The following is a 24754-nucleotide window of genomic DNA, read 5'->3' as shown; positions in this document are numbered from 1 at the left end:
ACTAATGTGTTATCACTCCCCTTTCAAGTTCCAGTTACAGCATGACTCTTTCATCCCCCTTACATTATCATATCATTCTTCTATCTGATTACAGTTGATTCCTGTACCTGTTTATGTTTGTGATCCCTCTCTCTATTTATGGATACAGTTGTGATTCCTCTTTATGATTATGGTCATGGTTATGATTCCTCTCTTTGTAATGGCCATGACATGAGTCCTCTCTGATTTTGATTGTGGTTATGACTCGCATTGATTACAGTCATGGCAATGACCCCTCTCTCGTTATCGTCATGGTTATGGTTCTGGTTATGGTCTGTTTATGGTTTATGTAAATGTAAATGGTTGTGAGTTCTCTCTCTGGTTAATGATCATGGTTATGTCCTCTCATTGATTACAGTCTTGGTGTGACTCCTTCCTGCAGGTGATCTCTTGCCAGCTGATGGCGTCCTTATCCAGGGGAATGATCTGAAGATTGATGAGAGCTCCCTGACTGGGGAATCAGACCACGTCCGCAAATCCACTGACAAAGACCCCATGCTGCTGTCTGGTGAGCAGACTATGTTTGTGTGTGTGTGTGTGTGTGTGTGTGTGTGTGTGTGTGTGTGTGTTTGTGTTATACCCAAGTTCGGATCACCCTGTGTTTTGTCAAACTGTAATTTGTGTCCACTCTGATAACTAGGTATGATAACTGTGCCTATTTATATCTCAGCTAACTAAGCTAGCTAAGGAAACATATCAAATAAGCAGGAGTAACTTCATTCTTTTAATTTGCTCTGATCTAATAAAGACAACTGCCTTCAGAATCAAAGTTTTATTGTCATATGCACAGTAAAGAAACAAGTTCCCTGTACAATGAAATTCTTCCTTTGCCTTCCACTTATGAGTGCCGTTAGGAGTAGAACACAAGAAAACACAAGAATTTAAGAAAGAAAAAATATAAAAAGGTCAGAGAGTGTAACAAAAAAAATAAATAAAGGATATATACATTAAATGTGCAAAAAACAACCTCAGTGCAGTGTAGAATATCCAATGTTGATGTAATGTCAGTTCCATTCCATTGCACAGTTGGTTGCAGTGTGGGTGTGTATGTGTGAATGTATGCATGGGCTAGGCCGGGGAGGTGTGTATTTGTGTATTTCACCCATTCAAGAGTCTGATGGCTGTTGGATAGAAGCTGTTCCTGAGTCTGGATGTTCTGCATTTCACACTTCTGTACCTCTTGCCAGAGGGTAGAAGTGTGAACAGTTTGCACTGTATTTACAAGTATTTACTATAGCTCTCTACAGATTTCTTTGACCAAGTGAAAGCCTGAAAACTGTAAAAAGTATTTCTTCCTCCTTACAAATCTATGATGGTATATATCTATCTTTCTATTGAAAATTGGGTGAAAGTTTTGAAAGTATCACAGGTGCTATAATTGAAAACCCAGCTAAGTTTCCACATGGCTTGGCTCAGAATGGTTCCACTAGTGGAAAAGATGTATTTGAGACCTCTTTGATTGGGTGATTGATCTTTGACTCTGTGTTTAACTCTCTGTCAGTGTGAACTGTGTGCTTTGCTCTGTGTAGTGACTCTTTCACTCTGTCTTAATCCCTTTCTGTCTGTGGACCTTAAATGCTATTTGTCTGTGACTCTGTTTGTGACGTTTTGTGTTTCTGTCCCTGCATGGGCGTAAATTACGAGGGGGATGGGGGGGGGGGGGGTCATAACCCCCCCGATAATCAAAACTGGCCAATACAACCCCCCCCAAATAATCATATTCATGGAGACCTCAACCCCCCCAATGTTCAACCCAAAGTTACACCCTTGTGCCCCTGTCATTCTGTATTTACCCTCCCTCTCTCTGCTCTCAGGTACTCATGTGATGGAGGGCTCAGGAAGAATGCTGGTCACTGCTGTGGGAATCAATTCTCAAAGTGGGATCATCTTTACTTTACTTGGAGCAGGGGAGGCAGATGAGGAAAAGAAAGAAAAGAAAGGTAGGTGAATTAAGAGTATGTAGGTATTCACGGAGTGATTCAGAACATACTGTGGCCACCCACAGTAAGAATATTTAGATATTTAGAGAGTGATTCAGGACTCACTGTGACCACCTAGAGTAAGTATGTAGGTATTTAGGGAGTTATTCAAGACTCACAGTGGCCTCCCAGAGTAAGAGTATGGAGGTGTTTAGAGAGTGATTCCAGTTTCACCACAATACAGAGTGCATACAAAACTGACAATCAGTCAATACAACATACAGATGAGGCAATAATGTAATTGGGGGCCAAGCAGTAAAGCTGCATAGGCACCCATTGTGTTTCTACCTTTTCTTATTATTCTTCTTCTGGCTACGGTGTCTATGGCAGCCCCTAGAACCATATGGTAAAAACGTTTTGAAATTTGACACACTGATTGGGGACAGTCCCATGATTCTTTTCACCAAGTTCGATGTCAGACCCTTGAACGCTGTAGCGCCACCTCGGGTCAAAGTTGGAGATACGTTTGTGCACATAACTTTTGAACCGTATACCCAATTTTCAAAAATGAGGTACCGTTGGATTCCTTGCATCAAGCCGAGCCATCAATTTCCGCCATGTTGGATTTTCTGCCATATTGGATTTTATAAAAACGCTTTCACAGGCCACAAATTTTGTCCAATTTTCACCAAATCTGCTACAGGTAATCTTCAGACCAAGCCTTAAAAAAGTTTTCATATGGATTTTTGATTTTTGAAACCGTTTGTCCGTTACAGCCAGTCGAAATTGGCAGCAAAGCCACAAAACAGGATGTGAGATCATATCTCAGCGATGTGTTGACACCAAACTTGGTACATGGACTAGGGACCCCTTCCTGAGGTTGTGCAGAAAAATTGCGTTATTTGACCACTGGGGGCACCACAATAAGTAAAAATACGTTTTGCCCAATAACTATTGATGTGTTTGCCTTAAAAAGTAATTCTTGTGTCTGGTGATACCTTGGGGGGTCCCAGGGCAGAGACAAAAGCTTTCGTCCATTACAGTCAATTGAAAATGGCGGCAAAGCCACCAAACGGGGAGTGAGGTCATAATTCAACAATGCTTTGATGTATTCATATCAAACTTGGTACATGGACTCGGGACCCCATTGTGAGGATGTCCAAAAATGTTTTTGTCACCACTGGGGAGGTGCTGCAATAAGCAAAAATGTGTTTTGGCTAATAACTGTTGATGTGTTTGCCTTAAAAAAGTGATTCTTGTGTCTGGTGATACTGTGGGAGGTCCCAAGGCCAAGACATGGCAACTTGTCAAGTCAACCTTATTGATGTAGCTGCCCTGTTGGATTTCTTCAAAAGATTTAAACATTTTTCACAAGCCACAAATTTTGTCGAATCTTCAACAAATTTGGCACAGTTGATCTTTGGACCAAGCCTCACAAAAGTTATTAGATGGATTTTTGATTTTCAAAAGCGTTTATTCAGTACAGCCAATCGAAATCTGCAGCGAAGCTGCCAAACAAGAAGTGAGGGCATATCTCAGCAGCGCTTTGATGTGTTGACACTAAACTTGGTATATGGACTCGGGACGCCTTCTTGAGGTTGTGCTAAAAAATTTTGTCATTTGACCACTGGGGGGCACTGCAATAAACAAATCATCTTTTTGCATTGTAAGTGTCGGATGTGTGACAAAAGTGACAAAAGTGATTCTTGTGTCAGGTGATACTTTGGGAGATACCAAAGTTGAGACATGACAACCTGTTATCTCAACTTAATTGATGTGGCTGCCATACTGGATTTGATCAAAATGTTTAAAAACATTTCAACACCAACATATTTTGTCCAATCTTCACCAAACTTGGCACAGATCATCTTCAGACCAACCCTCAAAAAAGTTCTCTGATGCATTTTTGATTTTCAAAAACATTCATCCATTACAGCCAAATCAAAGGCAAACGACCCAAACAGGACGTGAGCTCATAATTCAGTTACAATCATTATTGTAATTTAGGAGATACATTTATCCAGAGTAACTTACATAGGTTACAATTTTATCCATTTATACAAATATAAATAAAGATATTTAAAGATATTTACTGAGGTGAGATATGCGAAGATAAATGAGATACTTTGCGCAGGGGTACAACAGCAGTTTGCCAGTGGAGAAATGAACCAGCAACCTTTCGGGTATAAGCCCTGCTCCTTACCACTGTGCCACACTGCTGCCCCGATGCCATACACCCTTTATATTCGTGATACCAGTATTACAGCGCTATGTTATATGTTACAGGTATTAATATGGAAGGCTAGTCCATTAGATCTCTAAGGATGTCTGTCTATCATTTGTACTGAAAAGGCCGCAGGACATACCTACTGAACGCCTCTTTGCTGGTTGCAAAGGGCAGCAACAAGGGAGGTCAAGCAAGAAACACCAGGACACTCTTGGAACACAAGAGGTGGCAGACAGACAGGTGGCAGGGTTGACTTGGAACATGCAAGAAAGAGTTGGAGGGAGGCAGTCTGTGTTCAGGTGCGGCAGGAGCCTGGGCCATGTGAAATTGTGGAATCCAGTATGAGGCAAGGTTATCTCAGTATCAGATGCCGAATGGTTTGCCGGAGGGAGGCCTGTAGTCTCGGCGATATGAGGTGGAAACCCTACACTAATAACATTATTATATCGTTTAAACTAGGAGACCACCGATTGTCTGGTTGTCATATTTGCAAATTTTTGATTATCCATCATCGGTATATTTTTATCTAAATTCCCGATTTAAAAAAAAAAACTTTTAAAAGCAATGTGTGTACAATCCCGATGCATCTCGTCTGACCATGAGTGTTTCCCCACACCTTGTTTTTGAAAACCCTGTAATACCTTGCCCGGTCTCCCCAAACATCCCTTCTCCCCAGCAGAGGGCAGTAGTATGTCACCTCCTCCTGCAGTTGAAACAAATCAGAGCACCATTAGGAATGGTAGGTTGGAACTGGATGCATGGTTGCTGGTGCACAGAGGGCTCAGGGTTGGAATTCACACTCATGGCCAATGGTGTATTTCCAGAAACAGCACCACTGATTTAGAACACAGAAACTGCGAGAACTCCGAATGATGGACGCACAATAGATAACACGCGATTAAAAAAAAAACTCTAATGATTTTGGTGGTGTTACAGCTAATAACACTTGATAAGAGATGAAAATGGCGTGCTGTGTGCATGTATAAGAAAACAACAAACAAACCCAAAAGTGGCATTAGGCAGACCTCTTGATCCAATATAGCTAAGGTGAATTTACTGACCTACCTGACTCTCCTCATGGTCCAAATGTCTTCTGAGCTCTACAGCCACCAGAGCCACAGTTGTAGTTTTATAAAAAAAATGATGGCGAATAGGTGACTCCAAAAATACAGCCTTGCGAGTCACAGGGGAAACCCACCTGGTACTAGAGTCATTGTAGTCCCCAAACAAACACTGTCAACCAGTGTCCCGGTGAAAATAAACAGGACCAAAATCATTCAAAGCCTGAACCAAATGCTTTCAGCTGGTGTCCACATACAAACTGCACCCACAATAATCGTCATGAATGTCTTCATTGTGTTCAAAGTTGCCGCCATCTCGTCTCTTCTGATAAGCAATTCACCTATTTTAAGCTTAACTGGAAGGGAGGCTGTGTCTGGCTGCATGTACCAAATCAAAGAAACAAAACAAAAAGTGTGTGCGTGTGTGTGTGTGCGTGTTTGTCTGTGTGTGTGTGTGTGTGTGTGTGTGTGTGTGTGTGTGTTGTGACCCCATACTAACAATGTTAATTATGTTTATTTCAAATGTGAGACACTGGGACAGACTTGTTCCAATGTTGAGTAAAAAATATTGAGCTCTATGTCTGCACTGTTGGAGTGTCCATGTGTCATCTTGTGTCTGTTTGTTTTCTGCCTCCTTTTCTCTATTTTTCTCCTTCTATCTTCTTTCCTTCTCTCAATCTTTTCAGCGATTTTATGTGCTTCATCACGTATGCAGATTTTGTTGTGCTTTCTCTTTCTGTCTCTCCGACAGGCAAACAGCAGGATGGCACTGTGGAGACCAATCCAAGTAAGGGTAATAGCTGCAGCCCAGAGAGGGACAACGTGAAGTTAAATACAGAAAATTATTGCAATGCACAATGACTTCCAAGCCAAAATGTACAACAAACAAAAAATAATAAATTAATAAATTAAACAATTTCAAGTTTATGAAAGTAAGCATAGCAAGGACATAATTATATTAAGTATATTCATATTTAGCATGTCTGCCAAAGCAAGTCACCCCAGCCAATTACATAGCTCATTGTGATGGGACTGAAGAATGGACAATCCTATTATGCTTATACCTTGCAATATGAAAGTGTTCTGTAAGTACACAGCTATTGTTAGTGTTTTCTAATATACATAATATGTTAAAGCCAATGCCGTTTAGTGCACAGAAAGAAATGGATTTGATCTGGCAGTCCTCATATCCAGCTTTATGCTATTTTCTGTTTTGTCATATTGGGTTCCTATTATGGAGGCCTTTATGTAGCCCTGTAGCACAAATAACTATTCTGTGTGAAACCTGTGCAGTTCATTGTTGTGTTGTAGGAGACAAGTGAGTAAGTTAAAAGTATTATAGTGGACAGGTGAGTAAGTTAATTTATTATATGATTAGTGTGTTCTCTGGCCTGATGATTCTCTCTCAGCCATGTACCAGACACATGTACCCCTGTCACCAGACAAAGCTGTTTATTTGCTGCCATGTGTGTGAATCACTTCCCATTATTTTCTGCTTTGTAAAATGACTACAGCTTTTTTAACTGAACTTATGTCTTTGTCATGCCCAACCTATAGCCAAGAAGCAGGATGGCGAGGTTGCCATGGAGATGCAGCCACTGAAAATCACAGGAGGAGGAGAAGTGGAAGAGCGGGAGAATAAAAAAGCCAGTGTTCCCAAAAAGGAGAAGTCTGTGCTGCAGGGCAAACTCACCAAACTGGCAGTGCAGATTGGCAAAGCAGGTGGGAGGAGCAATCACCCATCAGTCAGGTTGTCCAAGTATTGGTCAGTTGTCAATTGGCAAATTTCTCTCAGTAGACAAGGTACATGTCTCCCTTTTTAGTTGCAGGTGTTAGTGGACGCTCTTGAGTGTGGGTTCCACCATTGGGGATTTATTATTTAGAATATGTTATGCCTGGTGCCACACTGAGGCATGTATGTAGTGTATGAGAAAATCAGACTCGGAGAAAGTGCTTGGTTGAGCATATCCAGCATATATAAATTCCTCCTCTCTTCAACTATGGCTGCTTTACTGAGGTGATTCACTGTGGTTCAAACAGTAGCTGCACCTGCTCTACTGGGGTGCTTCACACAGATATTCTAAGGCTGTTTCCATGAGGTGATTTATTGTGGTTCATACAGGTGGAATCAGTTCATGTAAGACTGCTTTACTAAAGCAGTTTTCACCGGTTTGCATGGATGGGTCCATAAATAAACCCAGATTAAATATAAAGATGGAAAACAGGAGTGAAGCAGATAAATAAGGTCTACCCATGATGCATGGTGTCATCCTACAGGTGTTGTGCTGAATAACTCCCCTTTCCTCTCTGTGATCATATCCTTTTCAAAACAACACATTCTCCCTCTGCACTGTGTCTGGGACAGCCAGTGTGGCTTACTGGTAGGCAAGTCTCAGTAAATGGTTTAGTGGCTTGTCCACCTGTGTTAGTGAGATTGTGTCTGTCCTGACCTCCAGGACTGGTGATGTCTGCCATCACCGTGATCATCCTGATGCTGTACTTTGTGACGGAAACCTTTGTCATTGAGGACCGGATGTGGCTGACAGAGTGCACCCCAGTGTATGTGCAGTACTTCGTCAAGTTCTTCATCATTGGTGTCACTGTGCTGGTGGTGGCAGTGCCAGAAGGGCTCCCCCTAGCTGTCACCATCTCCCTGGCGTACTCTGTCAAGGTATGAATATGTCTGTGTGTGTGTGTGTGAGAGAGAGAGAGAGAGAGAGAGAGAGAGAGAGAGAGAGAGAACATGTGTGAGTGGGTGCAAACATAAGTGCATGTGTGCATGAGTATTTGTGAATCTCATGTTTTTTTGGTGCCACATCAGATTTTAGTTTGCCACCATTTGTAAAAGGGACCAGACTCAATCACAGGGTCTCTCTCTCCTTCCTGCCTCTTCATCCCCCTTAGAAAATGATGAAGGACAACAACTTGGTGCGGCACCTGGATGCATGTGAGACAATGGGAAATGCCACGGCCATTTGCTCTGATAAGACTGGCACCCTCACCACTAACCGTATGACGGTGGTGCAGACCTATGTGGGTCACCAGCACTTCCACCAGATCCCTGACCCTAGTCTGATCAATCCCAAAACCCTGGAGATGCTGGTCAGTGCCATCGCAATCAACAGCGCCTACACTTCCAAGATCATGGTAAGAAAGTGCACCTCCAACAGCACAGCGAGGTTTGCGTTAGGGCATGCACCCACAACAGCACAATGAAAATATACACCACCAAGAACACAGTCAGTATGTGTACCCCAAAGAGCACAATAAGAACATGTACCCCCAAGAGCACAGTGAGGTTTATATTAGGATCCCTGAGATCACATTAGGACCCCTGAAAGATAGGCTTTGCTGTGAGATGTAGCTGTTCAGGTAACAGATACTGGTTCTCTTTCAAATAATATCTTCGTTTATTTCTGTATTTACCTTGTTGATCAAACAATCCCTTCTTAGAATATTTTCAATAGGACTTTTATTTGAATTTGATCTGTTAAAATCCTTACATCCTCTTGTGTGCACCCAGGTGGCCTCATTCTCCAAGAAAAGGGAGTTAGTATTAGTGGAGGACTCAGTCGTTAGAGGGGTAGATAGCATAGTGTGTTCGCTTGACAAGGAGTCTCGCATGGTCTGTTGCCTGCCTGGTGCCCAGGTTGGAGACCTCCTGGAGAGTGCGGACAAGCTCCTGGCCAGAGCAGGGAAGGATCCAGTGGTCATGGTCCATGTTGGAGCCAATGACATAGGAAAGGGTAGGTTCAGGATTCTGCAAGAAAAATTTATTGAGCTGAGTTAGCGGAATATTAGGAGCAGAACCTCCACGGTAGTCTTCTCTGGAATTCTACCAGTACCACGTGCAAGCAAAGGGAAGCAAGCCTTTATATGGAGGTTTAACACGTGGCTACAAACCTGGTGTAGGAAAGAGGGGTACAGGTTTATGGGGCACTGGGACTCCTTTTGGAACAGGGGTGACCTGTACAAGCGGGACGGGTTATACCTGAACCGGAGGGGTAGAGCTGCACTGGGACAGTGTATGCTTGAGGGTAGCAGAGGGTTATTTAGACTAGGGCTTAGGGGGGCAAGGAGGTCATACAGTGAGATGGGTAGAGATAGACAGACTGCCAGAATAGAACACACCATGGCTCAATATATTATTTATAGTGAGGGAACCATGATTGTAAATCAGTCAGAGCAGCACTGTAATAGAGGTGGTTTTGAGCAGCTGGGGGTAGGGGGGAAGGACAGGAAATGTACACGTGGTACCCTAAAATTCCTCTGTTTAAATGCTAGAAGCATAAAAATAAAATTTTGGATCTAGAAACTGTTAAGAGTAATAGTAATTATGATGTTGCTGGGATCACAGAGACATGGCTGACATGACTGGAAACATGGCAGTGTAGTACCTATCTACAAGAAAGGAGACCAGACTGATCCAGGAAATTATAGGCCTTTCATCTTAACTTGTATCACATGTAAATTACTGGAATCCATCATTAGGGATAATTTGGAATTATTCCTTGAACAAAATGGTGTCTTAAATGATAGCCAACATGGTTTTCGCAGAGGGGGGTCATGCTTAACAAACCTCCTGGACTTTGATGATATTATCTATTTGGACTTTCAAAAATCATCTGACAAGATACCTCATGAGAGGCTCATATTGAAAATGAAATTTGTAGGAATTACAGGAGTTATCACTGAGTGGGTTCAAAGTTGGTTGTCTAGTAGAACGCAAACTGTAACTGTGGGAGGATTTGTATCAGAGCAGGGTCCTGTACGAAGTGAAGTCCCACAGGGATCGGTGTTGGGGCCTTTGCTATTCCTTATATACATAAATGATCTTGATGCAGAGGTTAGCAGTAAAATAGTAAGATTTGCAGATGATACAAAACTAGGGGGTCTAGCCAACAGTATAGAATCAACTAAGGTAATACAGGAAGAACTAAACAGCATCCAAAAGTGGGAGGATACCTGGCAGGTGACATTCAATTTACATTTCAATTTTTAAATGCAGTTCTGAGCACCGCAGTATAAGAAAGATATTGAGGTTCTTGAAAAGGTTCAAAGAAGGGCAACTAAATTAGTTCCTGGCATGAAATATAAAAGCTATGAGGAAAGACTCAAGTTACTTAACCTATTTAGACTTAGCGAGAGGAGGCTTAGGGGTGATTTAATTGAGGTTTTTAAATTTATAAAAGGACTACAATACATTTTTTAAGGTGAGTTCAGTCTGTAGAACAAGAGGACATAAATGGAAACTAGAAGAAGAATAAGTTCCGCACTGATATAAGAAAATAATATTTTACACAAAGAGTTATCAATACATGGAATAGGTTGCCAGGTCATGTAGTTGAGGCAGAGACCCTTGCTGTGTTCCAGTCCAGACTTGAATTGAAATGGCGAGCTTAGTGACGAGCTGTTCTCGTCATAATATGTTCTTATGTTTACATGTATGTAGGTTGTCGGTTCAATTCCCTGTTGGGACACCGCTGTTGTACCCTTGGGCAAGGTACTTAACCCTAAATTGCCTCAGTAAATATCTAGCTGTATAAATGGATAACATTGTAACTGATGTAAGTCGCTCTGGGTAATAGGGTCTGCTAAATGCCAATAATGTAATGCAATGTAATATTTACATGCACACATGCTTGTGTGTGTGTGCATGCACATGTGTGTGCACCCTTGTTCTAGCCTCCAGATGTAGAGGGAGGTCTGGCCAAACAGGTTGGAAATAAGACAGAGTGTGGTCTGCTGGGGTTTGTGCTGGACCTGAAGCAGGACTACAACCCTGTGAGAGAGCAGTTTCCAGAGGAGAAGCTCTACAAGGTCTACACCTTCAATTCCGTTCGCAAGTCCATGAGCACTGTTGTGCAGCAACCCAATGGATCCTTCCGCCTCTACAGCAAGGGAGCTTCAGAGATCCTGCTGAAGAAGTATGCTCACAGAGGAGTTTCCCACTCCCTTCTTTGCTGTCCATCTATGAAATTAGACACTTTCCTGTTTTGATCAATGCTATACATATGTCTAATCTAATATACAGTATAATCTAATGTTACATTAGAGGGGTTATATATTTGATGTTTATATTTGATATTTTCTGGTATTGATATTGTCTGACTAGAAAGGCAATAATAACAAAATCACAGTTAAAATTTAAATTTAAATTAAAATTAAAATTTAACAAATCCTCACAGCACATGAGTCGCCTGCAGCTGCCTACAGTCAAGCAGCTGAACACACCACTCAGAATGCAAGAACAAAATGAAGAAGAAATGACCTTGAAATGAAACAATAAATAATTAGAATACAACAGATTTGTCTTACTCCCCCCCCCAAAACTGGACAGATGTACTTCTGTCCTGGGTGCCAGGGGAGAGGCACGGAGCTTCCGGCCACGGGACCGTGATGAGATGATGAAGAAGGTGATCGAGCCCATGGCCTGCGCGGGCCTTCGCACCATCTGCATTGCCTACAGGGACCTGCCCAGAATCCCTGAGCCAGACTGGGACAATGAGGCCGACATTGTAACCAACCTTACCTGCATCACCGTGGTGGGCATAGAGGATCCAGTCCGACCTGAGGTACAACAGCAAGGGAGTGCTCTGGGGTGATTTAAGAGTGCAAGAGCAACAGAGTGCTCTGGGGGGATTTAGGGGTATGAGAGCAAAGGTATGCTTTGAGGTGATTTAGGTGTACTAGAATAACAGGCTGCCCTTTGGTGATTTAGGAGTATGAGAGAGTGATGTGATGCAAACGGGTGATATGAGATGTGGGAAGCGGTGTTGATGTGTTGATGTGATGTAGGAGTGGAGTGGTACATCTAACAGTGTTGAGGTGATTTAGGAGTGATGGGTATGTATAACAGTGTTGAGGTGATTTAGGAGTCAAGGTGTATGTATAGCAGTGTTGAAGGTGATTTAGGAGTGGAGATGAATGTCTAATACTGTTGAGGTGATTTAGGAGTTGCAGGTGTATGTATAACAGTGTAGTGTTGAGGTGATTTAGGAGAGGAGATGAATGTCTAATACTGTTGAGGTGATTTAGGAGTTGCAGGTGTATGTATAACAGTGTAGTGTTGAGGTGATTTAGGAGTTGCAGGTGTATGTATAACAGTGTAGTGTCGAGGTGATTTAGGAGAGGAGGTGTATGTATAAATGTGTTTATCTGATTTAGTATTTGAGGTGTGTGTGTACCAGTGTTGATGTTATTACTTTATTTAGGAGCAGAGATGTATCCTGGTGCAGGATCTTGGACTCAGGGGCCATAAAACAGCAAGTGGATTTGCACTTGGTTTCAGGCCAGCTGGGACCATACTGTGAAGTCTCATTCTCTGATTTTCCCATTTACGATTAATTTTATATGCCAGAATCAAAATATATTATAACCATTATTTAAAATAATTATCATTATTTTTAATTACATTTTTCTCCATTGCTAAGTCATGTTTAATGAAACTTGGGTTCACTTGATCAGCACTGTGACGGAGTGCCATCACTACGGTTGAGTATACGCTCTGATTGCCATACCAATGAGCCTGGCTCTTTGGTGTCGCGGTCAAAGTCGCATGGTTGGTACCCCATAGACCCAGGTTTGAGGCCGGGTGGGGTGACTGCTCTCGCCCCTTCGCTACAAATGGTGTCAGCAGTGGGATGGCTTGCTATGAGGCCATCGGAGGCGTGCCCAGTGTGTGAGCCGTATGAGGGACCCCCAGGTTTGGTTGACCCCGGTGTGTGAGGGACCCCAGAGATGGGTGAAGCACTAGTGAGGGACCCCAGAGATGAGTGAAGCACTGGTAAGTGGGGCACCCTGGGATGGGAGAAGTATGGCAGGGGAATGCGTGAGGGATGCCATGGTGTGTGAAGCACATGGGCGCGCTTCCCGAAGGGGAGGGCAGTGTGATGGAGTGCCGTCACTACGGTTGAGTATGCGCTCTGACTGCCATACCAAAGAGCCTGGCTCTTTGGGGTCGCGGTCAAAGTCGCATGTTTGGTACCCTGTAGTCCTGGGTTTGAGGCCAGGTGGGATGACTGCTCTCATCCTTCGCTACAAGCACCTTAACCAAAATGACTGCAACAGTAACTTTTTTGCAATACATAAAGGCATTTCTCTTTGCTTATACACAAAATTAAAATGTTAAGCCATTTTTTAAAACAATTCCATACAAATTAAACAAAATGCATTTCAAAGAAAATCATGCTAAACAAAACTGAAGCATTCTGTCTTAGCTGATAGATTTCAACCACAATTGTGTATCTTTCCTGCATGTATGCAAAACATCTTTGCACATTTGCACAAATCAACAGGTCCTTATATGTCAACAGGACCTGCATATGTCAACTGTGTTGGACCTTGCTTTGTTTTCACAGAAAACAAATTTCACAGATTTTTTGCAACATCAGCTTAGTATATTATAATCAATTATACTGATATTTTAGGGTATATTGGTAGTTATGGTTTCTATTTATTGGCCCATTTTGTCATGATTGATAGAAACAGATTTCAGTGAGATGACAAGTTATGCTTTTTTGGTCGACTTATTTGATTTTGTGGGATATATTTAGTGTTCTGAATGTCTTAGTGTATTTTACATATGAAATGTGTAAAGTGACTTCTGTTTTAAGAGATGTGTTCAAACATATGAAAAAACTGTAAAAAAAAAAAAAAAAAAAGTTCTTGTATAGGCTCCATTTTATTCCTTTACAAGACATTGTATAATTTTGCAATAATTGTTCCAAAAAAGTTCCAAATGACAATTCAGGAGAACGTAAACAATCTCTATATAGTTAACCAAACCTAGACAAAACGGTCCCATCTAATCCTATAACCACTTCCTGTCTGCATCAGCTGTTCATCCTTCCTCCCCCCTTTTTTTCCCTGTTTATAATGTCAACAAGGGGGGTTAACAGTCCTGGCTTGTGGTCAGGTTCAATCTCTTTTGTTGGAGTACTGCTATAAACACATCACACACAAAATTGCATGGAAATTCATATGTTTGGAAGCAATGTGAAGAATTTAAACTCTTACCCATTCAAGATCTTTAAGTGTTCTAAATTATCTGGTCGTTAGATAATCGAGGCTGATATTTGCAAATTTTTGATTATCGGTCATCGGTGTATTTTTATCTAAATTCCCGATTAAAAAAAAACTTTTAAAAGCAATGCGTGTACTATCTCGATGCATCTCATCTCATCTGTCAGAAAAACTGCTATTGGTATGGCTAACATTCCACAAAATTCCCTCATTGGCCGAGACAGACAACGTTACCTGACCTTGAAAATCAAACGTTTTCTGGAAACAAGGATGGAAGGTAAGTATCCGGTAAAAGGGTCGTTGTGCTCAAACCATGCCGTTAACCAAATTGCACTAGGCCAATTGGACCTTTGAAGCAGTATAAGTAGTCTACGCTCAAGCTAAAAAAAAAGCTTGGAATATAAAAGAAATAAGGACTTGTAATAAGGACTAATTGGTGCACTTATGCTACAAGTTGCAGCAGTTTGACACTGCACATTTAACAAATAGTAATGTATATTTATTCATTCAAATGACACATTCAAAGAAATTTACCCTAAAGCACAGCCCTTCTGAATTACAGTCGTCATTTAAATAACCATTCACAAAATTAAACTTTAGCTCACTTGCGGTTGCACTGTATATAGGAATGTCGCGGCAAAGCTGAAAATACCCATCTGCCGCTTTGATGTTTCTTCATCTGGATTCATCATCATCACGGAAGTCGAGTCGATGACTTATGAGCAAATGGGCTTCTAGTAGGAGTGGCAGTAGTTGCCGCCTGTCCCAGTTTTGCCGGGATTGTCCTTTTTTTGAGCGACTGTCCTGGAAAATTAATAGGCTAATCTTTCCCAGGACACGAATTGTCCCGGTTTTCTGCGAAAATGTACTTCTAATTTAGAATTTCATAGTTTGAAATAAAACCTCAACGGTAGCGGAAATACGAAAGCTTACCTTATTGCCTAGCAAGTGCCCGGGCTGTCCACGACCCCACCGTGAGTTCAGTTGCTAGCTAGAGGTAACGTTATTATTTTTTTTAACTTTCTTTTTATTTTGTCGGTTGTGTGAAATGAGGCACCAGCGTCAAAGAAAATACGATTTACAACGTACAACTCAGACTGAGCGAAAAGAGAAAACTTTTCTGAATGGGTAAGCCCACCCAAGGAGACCCATTCTCCGCTGCCTGTGTTTTGTGTCCAGCCAAAATTTCAATTAAGTATGAAGGAAAAACAGCGCTGGAAATCATGCAACAAAGAAGCACCAGCGTTTTGTATTAAGCAAACGCAAAAAAATCTAGTCATTGCAACTTTTATGACAAAAAAAAGTTCACCAGAGGAAGACATGATAGCAATAGCGGAGCTTAGCAGTGTATGCCACGGAGTGGCCACAGCTACTTATCTACCGATTGTGGCAATAAAGTAAGTGCGAAAAAGAGGTGAGAAATGTCAGTGTTAGGTTGCCCAAATTCATTAAGTTAAATAGTTGTTTATAATTCTTATAATACATCTAATCATGTAATCAAGAGAGTATACCTTTGAACATATGATTAGATTTTATAGTGGATTATAATTACACAGTATATGTTTACACGTTAAAGTAAAAAAATCTATTTAATGTAGAAAGGGACAGCAGCAGACAAAGGAGTCCAGAGTGAGTGCAACTGCATCAGGGAGTGTGTCTGCATCAGGACAAATATAGGTAAGAGAGGCAATAGGGAGTCCTACAACTGTTAACATAGTATATTTGCAAATATGGTTTAATCCCCCCCCCCTTAAGGTGTGATATTTCATACTTTATGATGAAAATGCAGCCTAAATGATGTATCAATTCGCTTTATTTCTTATGCAGTGATTGCCATTGTTCGTCCGATAATTGAATGCTTTTGAAATAGCGATAGGCATCTGCTACCTAGCCAAAATAAGATAACCATCGAGAAATTTACCCACAACATCAATATTAGCTCCCTTTTAGTAGGCCCTGTCTCTCTCTCTCAGTTTGTTTTTATCTTTGAGAAAGAAATTTTCATTTGATCTTTTTGCTCTTTATTTAACTTTATGCCTAAAAACATATGACTAAGTAAAGAGGGGTTGTAATTAAGTCCATGTTGTCACAGCCTATTTCTTTTCACACCGGAAAAAATTTTTCAAAAGCATTCAAATATCGGCCTGAAATATCGGTTATCGTCCTTTTTTTGTCACATATAATCATTATCGTATCAGCCTTGAAAAAACCATATCAGTCGATCCCTCCTCTAAAATCAGTCCTTCTGCCAGGTCCCAGATGCCATCCAGAAATGTCAACAAGCAGGGATCACGGTGCGCATGGTGACTGGTGACAACATCAACACTGCCCGTGCCATTGCCACGAAGTGTGGTATCATCCAGCCTGGTGACGACTTTCTGTGTCTGGAGGGGAAGGACTTCAACCAGCAAATAAGGAATGAGAAAGGAGAGGTGGGCTGGGACAGACCTCTCCTCTGTTTGTTCAAATCATTTGAACAAAGTCATTTCTGTCCAATGGGCCAAAGTATGGCTTTTAGAGCTAAAGTATATCAGTGGCAGTCATTCCATGCAAAGCGCTTCTTTAAAGTTATTTAAAGACTTTGTCAGCTTTAAAGGCTTTATGTGATTTCCCCTCACCCTACAGGTAAAACAGGAGCATGCTGACGAGTGTTGGTAGCCTTCCTAAGTGTTGATAGTCTGTGTGTGATTACCCCATGCCGTGCAGATTGAACAGGAGCGCATTGACAGGATTTGGCCCAAGCTACGAGTTCTGGCCCGGTCATCCCCCACAGACAAACATACTCTTGTGAAAGGTGGGTTAGAGTTTTGACAATATAGCCACAGGCATTGATTCTGTTGACAACATCAGGGGAGTTTCCTCTGATTTCTGTGTCCATTTACTTGAGAGAGCAGTGCCTCTTGGAGCAGTGCCTCTTTAGTGTGTGGGAAGTAATTTGGGTAGATTTACTAGGTGTAACTTACTGTCATATTGATCTCAATATGGCAGAGCTATTATGAATATAATAGAATATAAATTCTTTACTGTTATTTGGATAACATATGATTACTACATGTAAGCATTTTTGGATCATCTATCAGATATCCTACACAGCACTGTGGTGGATGTGGTGGCATTAATCCCTATCACTCAGGTATCATAAATAGGGCAATGTAGATATGATGATAATACTACTCTTCACTCAGTGTCATAGACGACATACGATGGCGATAATTGCTTTCTCTCAAGTACCACAGACAGCATAGTGATAGATGTGATGGTGATAACCCCCTTCTTTAAGGTATCATAGATAGCATAGTGATAGATGTGATAGTGATAATCCCTTTCTCTCAGGTGTGATAGACAGCATAGTTAGAGATGTGATGGTGATAAACCCTTTGTCTCAGGTATCATAGACAGCATGGCGTTGGAGCAGCGTCAGGTGGTAGCTGTGACAGGTGATGGGACTAATGATGGACCAGCACTCAAGAAGGCCGATGTTGGCTTTGCCATGGTAATTATCAATGAGGAATTCTTACAGGTAGAATAATGGCAATAATTGGTGATGATGATGATGACGATGATGATGATGAAGATTGAGATGAGGATGATGATGATGATGATGATTTTGTTATTATTAGAATGTATTATTATTATTAACATAATTGTTGTGTCTGTCAGTGCAATTTTTTTCATCATTGCCCCACTGAGTATTACGGAACCAGCACAACTCCCCTCTCTCTGTGCAGGGCATTGCCGGTACAGACGTGGCCAAGGAGGCCTCAGATATTATTCTCACAGACGATAATTTCTCCAGCATTGTGAAGGCAGTGATGTGGGGTAGGAACGTGTACGACAGTATCTCCAAGTTCCTGCAGTTCCAGCTGACAGTCAACGTGGTGGCTGTGATCGTTGCCTTCACCGGCGCGTGCATCACACAGGTGCTCTATGCCGCTCCTCTCAGACACGCTAAGTGGTGCTTAGGCTACTGTAGAAAACTGCCTAAGCTGCTGCTAGTGCTTCAGCTCCTGGGTAACATAGCCTGGAAGTCTGGGTAATGCAGACTGGAGTTTTTTGGAAATGTAGTGTGGAGTTGTGGGTAATGCAATGTGGAGTTCTGGGTGGTGTACTGGCATTCTGGGTAATGCAGTCTGAAATTGTGAGTTATGTAGTATGGGGTCTGGGTGATGCGGCCTGAATGAGAGACAGTTATGACAAGATGGTAGTCTCATTTCTTCCTGGTTAACTAGAGCAATGGATTGTGGGTAGTAAGGAGCACAAACAACAATGCAAGTCAATGGCACACATCACTCTTAAGGGTCCCTTACTGTCAAAATTATCTCTCAGTTTCTCTCAGTTTTCCCACAGGTAAAAAACTCACATCCCAGCTGAATATCTGGATATGTCCATCTTGTGATTGAACCTTGTTAATGACTTGCACATCACTTCCACTGCAGTTTGAGAAATCTGTGCAGAATCCATAATGAGATTTCTGTGTCAGACTCTAAATTGAGTTATTACAGTTTTTCTCAATTGTTTACACGTTTCTTGAAACAATATCACATGTTGTCATAACTTAACAATACAAATACTCAACTAAATCCAGTGCAAAACAGTGGCTTGAAATCTATGTTACCACCTTTCTAAATCAAATATGCACATATCATCATATTCAATTCAATTCAATTCAGTTCATTTTTATTTGTATAGCGCTTTTTACAGCACAAGCTGTCACAAAGCAGCTTTACATTGTTCCCAGGCCTGAGACCCCCTGAGAGCAAGCCTAAGGCAACAGTGGCAAGGAAAAACTCCCTATCAGGAAGAAACCTTGAGCAGAACCCGGCTCAGAGGGGGAGCCCATCTGCTTCTGGCCGGCACTGGGCATATAGAGTTAAAGACAAGTTATACAGTGTACTTTAAGACATTTAAGATTGATAGACAATAGTATTAAGAGCAGAGTGATTATAAGAATGTCTCCTAGGATGTCCGGTTCTTGGAACGCAGTTGGCTTTGATGGGCAGGGCAGCGAGGTAGCAGGACTGGAAAATGGGATGAGACACTTGGGCTACAGCTCGGAGCCCGGAGCAGGGATAGGAAGCAAACAGAAAACAGTGGTTAGTGGATGATAAGAAGGGATGTAGAACAGAGAGGCAGGAGAGGAGGGGCAGAGAAAAAGGTGCCAGTGTGCAACAAGGAAAAACCCTGGCAGGCTAACGTTATGGCAGCATACCTAGGGGACGGGAGGCAAGGGACCGGCATAGTCATGAGGGCGACCCTAAGACAGTCAACACCAGATCACGGCACAGAGTCCATGAAAGCAATAACCACTTAGTCCACCAGAGACTCTGATCCACGCCAGCACCAGGCCATGTCCCTCAGCTGAGGGATTTACTATATAGATATGTTTTGAGCCTAGTCTTAAAGGTGGAGAGAGAGTCTGTTCCCCGAATCTCGGTGGGTAAGCTGTTCCACAGGAGAGGGGCTTGATAGGAAAAGGCTCTACTGCCTATAGTAATTTTGCCCACTCTAGGAATGATGAGAAGCCTGGCATTTTGGGAACGAAGGGCTCTCTGCGGAAGATATGGGTGAAGAAGGTCCTTAAGATAGGGAGGGGCAAGCCCGTTTAAAGCCTTAAATGTGAGTAAGAGTATTTTAAAAACGATCCGGTATTTAATAGGTAGCCAATGGAGAGAAGACAGAACAGGGTAATGTGCTCAAAGTGTTTAGTTTTAGTTAAGATTCGAGCAACTGCATTTTGTACCATCTGAAGGGGTTTTAATGAGACATTTGCACATCCTGACAAGAGGGCATTACAGTAGTCTAATCTGGATGTTACAAAGGCGTGGATTAATTTTTCAGCGTCGTTAATTGATACAATTTTCCTGATTTTGGCTATATTTCTCAAATGGAAGAAGGCAGTCCTAGAGGTGTTAGTTATGTGAGTTTCAAAAGAGAGCTCAGGATCAATAACAACACCAAGGTCTTTGATGGCTGCACTCGGGGCAAGGGAGACACCATCAAGGTCCAGTGTAAAATGAGTGAATTTGCTCCTGATTGAATTTTGGCCTATGACCAATATTTTGGTTTTGTCCGGGTTAAGGAGGAGAAAGTTTCAGGCCATCCAATTCTTTACATCTGTTAGGAGGATACAATGATCGATGGTATCAAAGGCTGCACTTAGGTCTAGTAGCACAAGAAGAGAGATACAGCCATTGTCACAGGAGAGTAGAAGGTCATTGAGCACTTTCAGGAGAGCGGTTTCCGTACTGCGGTGAGGTCTAAACCCGGACTGAAAAACTTCCAAAATGTTGTTAGAGTGTAAAAAGGCTAAGAGTTGCTTTGATACTGCTTTTTTCAGAATTGTTGAGAGGAATGGAAGGTTTGAGATGGGCCTGTAATTTGACAGGTCATTGGGATCAAGATTAGGCTTTTTCAGAATAGGCTTGATAACTGCTACTTTGAAGGGCTGAGGTACGTGTCCAGACATAAGGGAGGCGTTGATAAGATTTAATAGCGGTGTGCCAATTGCAGGCAGTAGCTGTTTTAGGAAACCGGTTGGTATGGGGTCAAGTTGGCTGGTAGAGTTATTAGATGAATTGATAAAAGAAGAAAAGTCGCTAAATTCAATGAGTATAAAAGTCAAAGTGTGAGGCATGCCTAGTAGACATACCTACATAATCTGGGACGGGACTGGCCAGGCAGGAGGCAGAAGTCAATGAGAATTTTTGTATTGCGTCTCTTATCTTTAAGATTTTACTATCAAAGAAGTTCATGAGGTCATTGCTACTATAAATTGCTGGTATGGTAGGGTTAACTGATGCAGGAATCTTGGTTAATCTGGCGATAGTGCTAAACAGGTACCTAGGATTGTCCTTATTTCTTTCAATAAGGGTAGAGAAATATTTAGATCTGGTAGCTGTGAGGGCATGCTTGTAGGTTAGGAGACTTTCCTTCCACGCCAGGAGAAAAGCCTGTAATTTGGTGGAGCGCCATTTTCTTTCAAGTTTTCATGTAGCTTGTTTGAGAGCACGAGTATGGTCATTATACTAAGGTGCTAGCTTCTTGTCTGTGATTTTCTTCCTTTTGAGGGGAGCAACAGCATCCAGAGTTTTACGCAAAGTAGAGTCAATACTGTCCGTAAGTAGGTTAATTTCAGTTGAGCTAGTTTTTAAACATAAACTAGAGGAGATTTCATTGTGCAGGTAGTATGATGTAGGGAGCTCGTCGATAAAGGCATTGGCTGAAAGAGAACAAAATGTGCGCCTAGAAGAAGATCTAGGCTCCGAGTATGTGAAGCACGTTAGTGGTAAATTGAAAGAGATGAGATAGTGGTCGGACAACACAGGAATGTGTGGCATAATTTCTACCTGGTTAATATCTGCTCCATATGTGAGGACCAAATCTAGAGTATGCTTGCGGTAATGTGTGGGTTTATCCACAGCTTGATAGAGTCCAATGGGTTCGATGATGGACAAAAATGCTGTTCTGAACGGGTCATGTTCATTATCCATATGCACATTAGAGTCGCCTACTATCACAGCCTTTTCTGTATTGACAATCAGGTTGGATAAAAAGTTGGCAAATTCCGATAAGAAAACACTGTAAGGGCCAGGTGGCCTGTAAACTATTACAAGGGTAAATAGCTGAAATGCAGTCTTGTCAGGATGTGCAAAGCTGAGTACTAACAGTTCAAACGAATGGAAGTTATAGCCAGGTTTAAAGGTGGCACAGAGTTTGGAGCTGTGTACAGCAGCAACACCGCCACCTCTACCAGTAGGTCGAGGGACCTGGTGATTACAGTAACTGGGAGCAGTTGATTCATTAAGAGCAACAAAGTCATTAGGTTTAAGCCAAGTTTCAGTCAGGCATAAGATATCAAATTGGTGTTCAGTAATCAATTTGTTTATTAATATAGCTTTAGGTTGTAATGATCTGATTAACCCAATCTTAAGGAACATTTGTCTACAGGTACTACTTTCAGGTTTGTCAAACTTAATTTTTATCAAATTATCAGCACAAATGCCCCTACTGGATGTTTTTAAGAAGTTTGGGACCGAGAGTCGTGGAACAGACACTGTCTCTATGGGATTGACTTTAAGTGATGGTTCCAGGGAAAAAGCACATATCTGTGTAGGACAGCCTTGGCCCTGGTAAGTCAAGGTTTAGAGGAATTCAGACTATGATCCATGTTTCTAGAGTTGATAGCTGCACCCTCCCTCGAGGGGTGGATGCCATCTCGTTTTAAAAGACCAGGCCTCCCCCAAAACTTGTGCCAATTATCTATAAAACCCACATTGTTAGAGGGGCACCACTCAGACAACCAACGATTAAGTGACGTTAATCTGCTATAGATCTCGTCACCGCGCCGCATTGGGGATGGGGCCAGAGAAAATTACTGATTCCGACATTTGTTTAGCAATCCTGCACACCGATTTAATAGTTAACTTTGTTACTTCCGATTGTCTCATGCGGACATCGTTAGCGCCGACGTGAATAACAATTTTAGAGTATTTAGCTTTACTTTTACATTTAGCTTTAGCCAGCACTTTCAAATTTCAAATGGCTCCAGGTATGCAATTGACTATGGTCGCTGGTGTCTCTACGTTCATGTTTCTAAGAATAGAATCGCCAATGAACATATGAACAGCACTTACTGTCCACCAATTCCACACTGCTGTGATAAATACAGAACACTACCATCAAGATTTATATGTCTTTGGTCTGATCGAACCTAATTATGGATGATCTTAATACATTCTCACTTGCAGAAATTGGTCTGATCAAACCCAAATACAGTTTTTCTCAATTGTTCAAATATATTGTTTGAAACAATCATGTCGAGTTTGAGAATAGGGGATACAAAAAACAAAATGATGTTGTTGCAAAGGAGCAAATTCATTCATCAAATGTTTTCAAAACTCAACATATTAACAAAATCACATGGTGGTGTCTGAAAATAAAGTACTATTACAAAAACTGTTCACTAAAGACAAGAAGAAAAAGTACATCAGATCATGAGATTAGACCTGCAATCATTCAGTCTTGATACAGAACACGGAAAATAAAATTCACTAAACATATAAGGCTGTCTACAGTGCATAGTTATGTACTATCATTTACATTAAGCCCTAGATTTTCATCCATATCGCACCTATTGTAATATGCTCCCTGGCTGTCTTTGGTGAATGCGAATTTGGCCTGCCTTTGTGGTCATCACATGCAAGGCAGCGTGACCTGAATATTAGGGTTACAGTCATAAACTATCCCATCACCATGCTGAAAAAATTCTTAGCTGTATTGAGGGGTTATAAGTATGGTGGGAGATACGCCATTGATATCCTTGTGTGGGCTGGAAACCACTGCACTGGAGTGGAAGTTCACATTGTCCAATATGACAACAAAGTTGTACATCTGTTGCACTCCCCTACTTCTCCCGGCATCCACTGAACTTCATTTCCCAGATATGAGATCAAAGATTGTTGTGCTTATTTCATCTGCTACATATCTTCTTTGCCTTAGATAGTCTTGGCCAATTGTCCCACCCCTACCCCTACCCCTACCCCTATCCCTACCCTGACCCTAACTCTTACTCCTACCTCTACCTCTACCCCTACACCCCCCTGACCATTACTACTACCCCTTCCCCTACCCCAATCCCTTATGGAATATGGACCTTATAGAAGATGACAGTATTCAGTTCAATTCAATTTTATTTGTATAGCGCTTTTTACAACACAAGTTGTCACAAAGCAGCTTTACATTGTTACCAGGCCTGAGACCCCTTGAGAGAGAGCCTAAGGCAACAGTGGCAAGGAAAAACTAACTAACAGGAAGAAATCTTGAGCAGAACCCAGCTCAAAGGGGAGCCCACCTGCTTCTGGCCAGCCCTGGGCAGATAGAATTATAGAGAATACTAAAGTTGTGTAATATACCCCCCTAGGGGTACTTGGGGGTATTGCAGGGGGTATGTGAGAGAAAGTGGAAACTGACATTTAAGAATAAATCATTAAAATAGGCTATTACACTTTTAGGACTACACACAGATAAATTAAAAATGAATTTCAATGTATTAAATAGAGTTATTACACAGCTTTGTTGAATACTCGATTCTGATTGGTCAGTTACGGCATTCTGTTATTTCTGAATAGCAGACCACTGCTATGAATAACAGACCGTTGCTATGGAAGCAGTTCTGATCATACACTTTGGAGCAGTGTTTCTCAAATAGGGGTACGCGTAGATGTAGCTACAGCAGAACATACTTTCTGTTGCATGGATATGTGCATACATTTTAGATTCTCACAAAATGTGGGAAATTGTATTTTTATCTTTTAACGTGCAATTTCCGGCCTACCGGTGTAGTTAGCTGGCTAAGTAGCCACCGCTGCATTCATGATATGTGACTGGTAATGTTACTTTGTTGCGGTCCAGGATGCTGAGAAGCTTTGCATGGTAACACTAGCTAAAAAACCACGGTCCTTAGATGGTGAAGCTATGAGCCGTGT

At 41.7% G+C, this 24754-nt stretch overlaps 1 protein-coding gene across 1 annotated transcript in view; it reads left to right on the top strand.

Annotated features, from left to right (window-relative positions):
* Positions 1-24754, top strand: part of LOC118779459 (plasma membrane calcium-transporting ATPase 3-like) — a 115259-nt gene that overhangs the window by 51164 nt on the left and 39341 nt on the right. The window contains exons 6-17 of the mRNA XM_036531582.1: positions 422-547; positions 1854-1979; positions 5998-6033; positions 6804-6968; positions 7703-7917; positions 8151-8393; positions 10932-11173; positions 11587-11821; positions 16523-16702; positions 16977-17064; positions 17657-17763; positions 17999-18190. Of these exons, the coding sequence (XP_036387475.1) occupies positions 422-547; positions 1854-1979; positions 5998-6033; positions 6804-6968; positions 7703-7917; positions 8151-8393; positions 10932-11173; positions 11587-11821; positions 16523-16702; positions 16977-17064; positions 17657-17763; positions 17999-18190 (1955 nt within the window). The remainder of the gene's footprint in view (positions 1-421; positions 548-1853; positions 1980-5997; positions 6034-6803; positions 6969-7702; positions 7918-8150; positions 8394-10931; positions 11174-11586; positions 11822-16522; positions 16703-16976; positions 17065-17656; positions 17764-17998; positions 18191-24754) is intronic.

The sequence above is a fragment of the Megalops cyprinoides genome, chromosome 6 (genome assembly GCF_013368585.1).
Source record: "Megalops cyprinoides isolate fMegCyp1 chromosome 6, fMegCyp1.pri, whole genome shotgun sequence".
NCBI lineage: Eukaryota > Metazoa > Chordata > Actinopteri > Elopiformes > Megalopidae > Megalops > Megalops cyprinoides.
The sequence above is the reverse complement of the archived record's forward strand: the minus strand, read 5'-3'. Positions and strand labels throughout refer to the sequence as shown.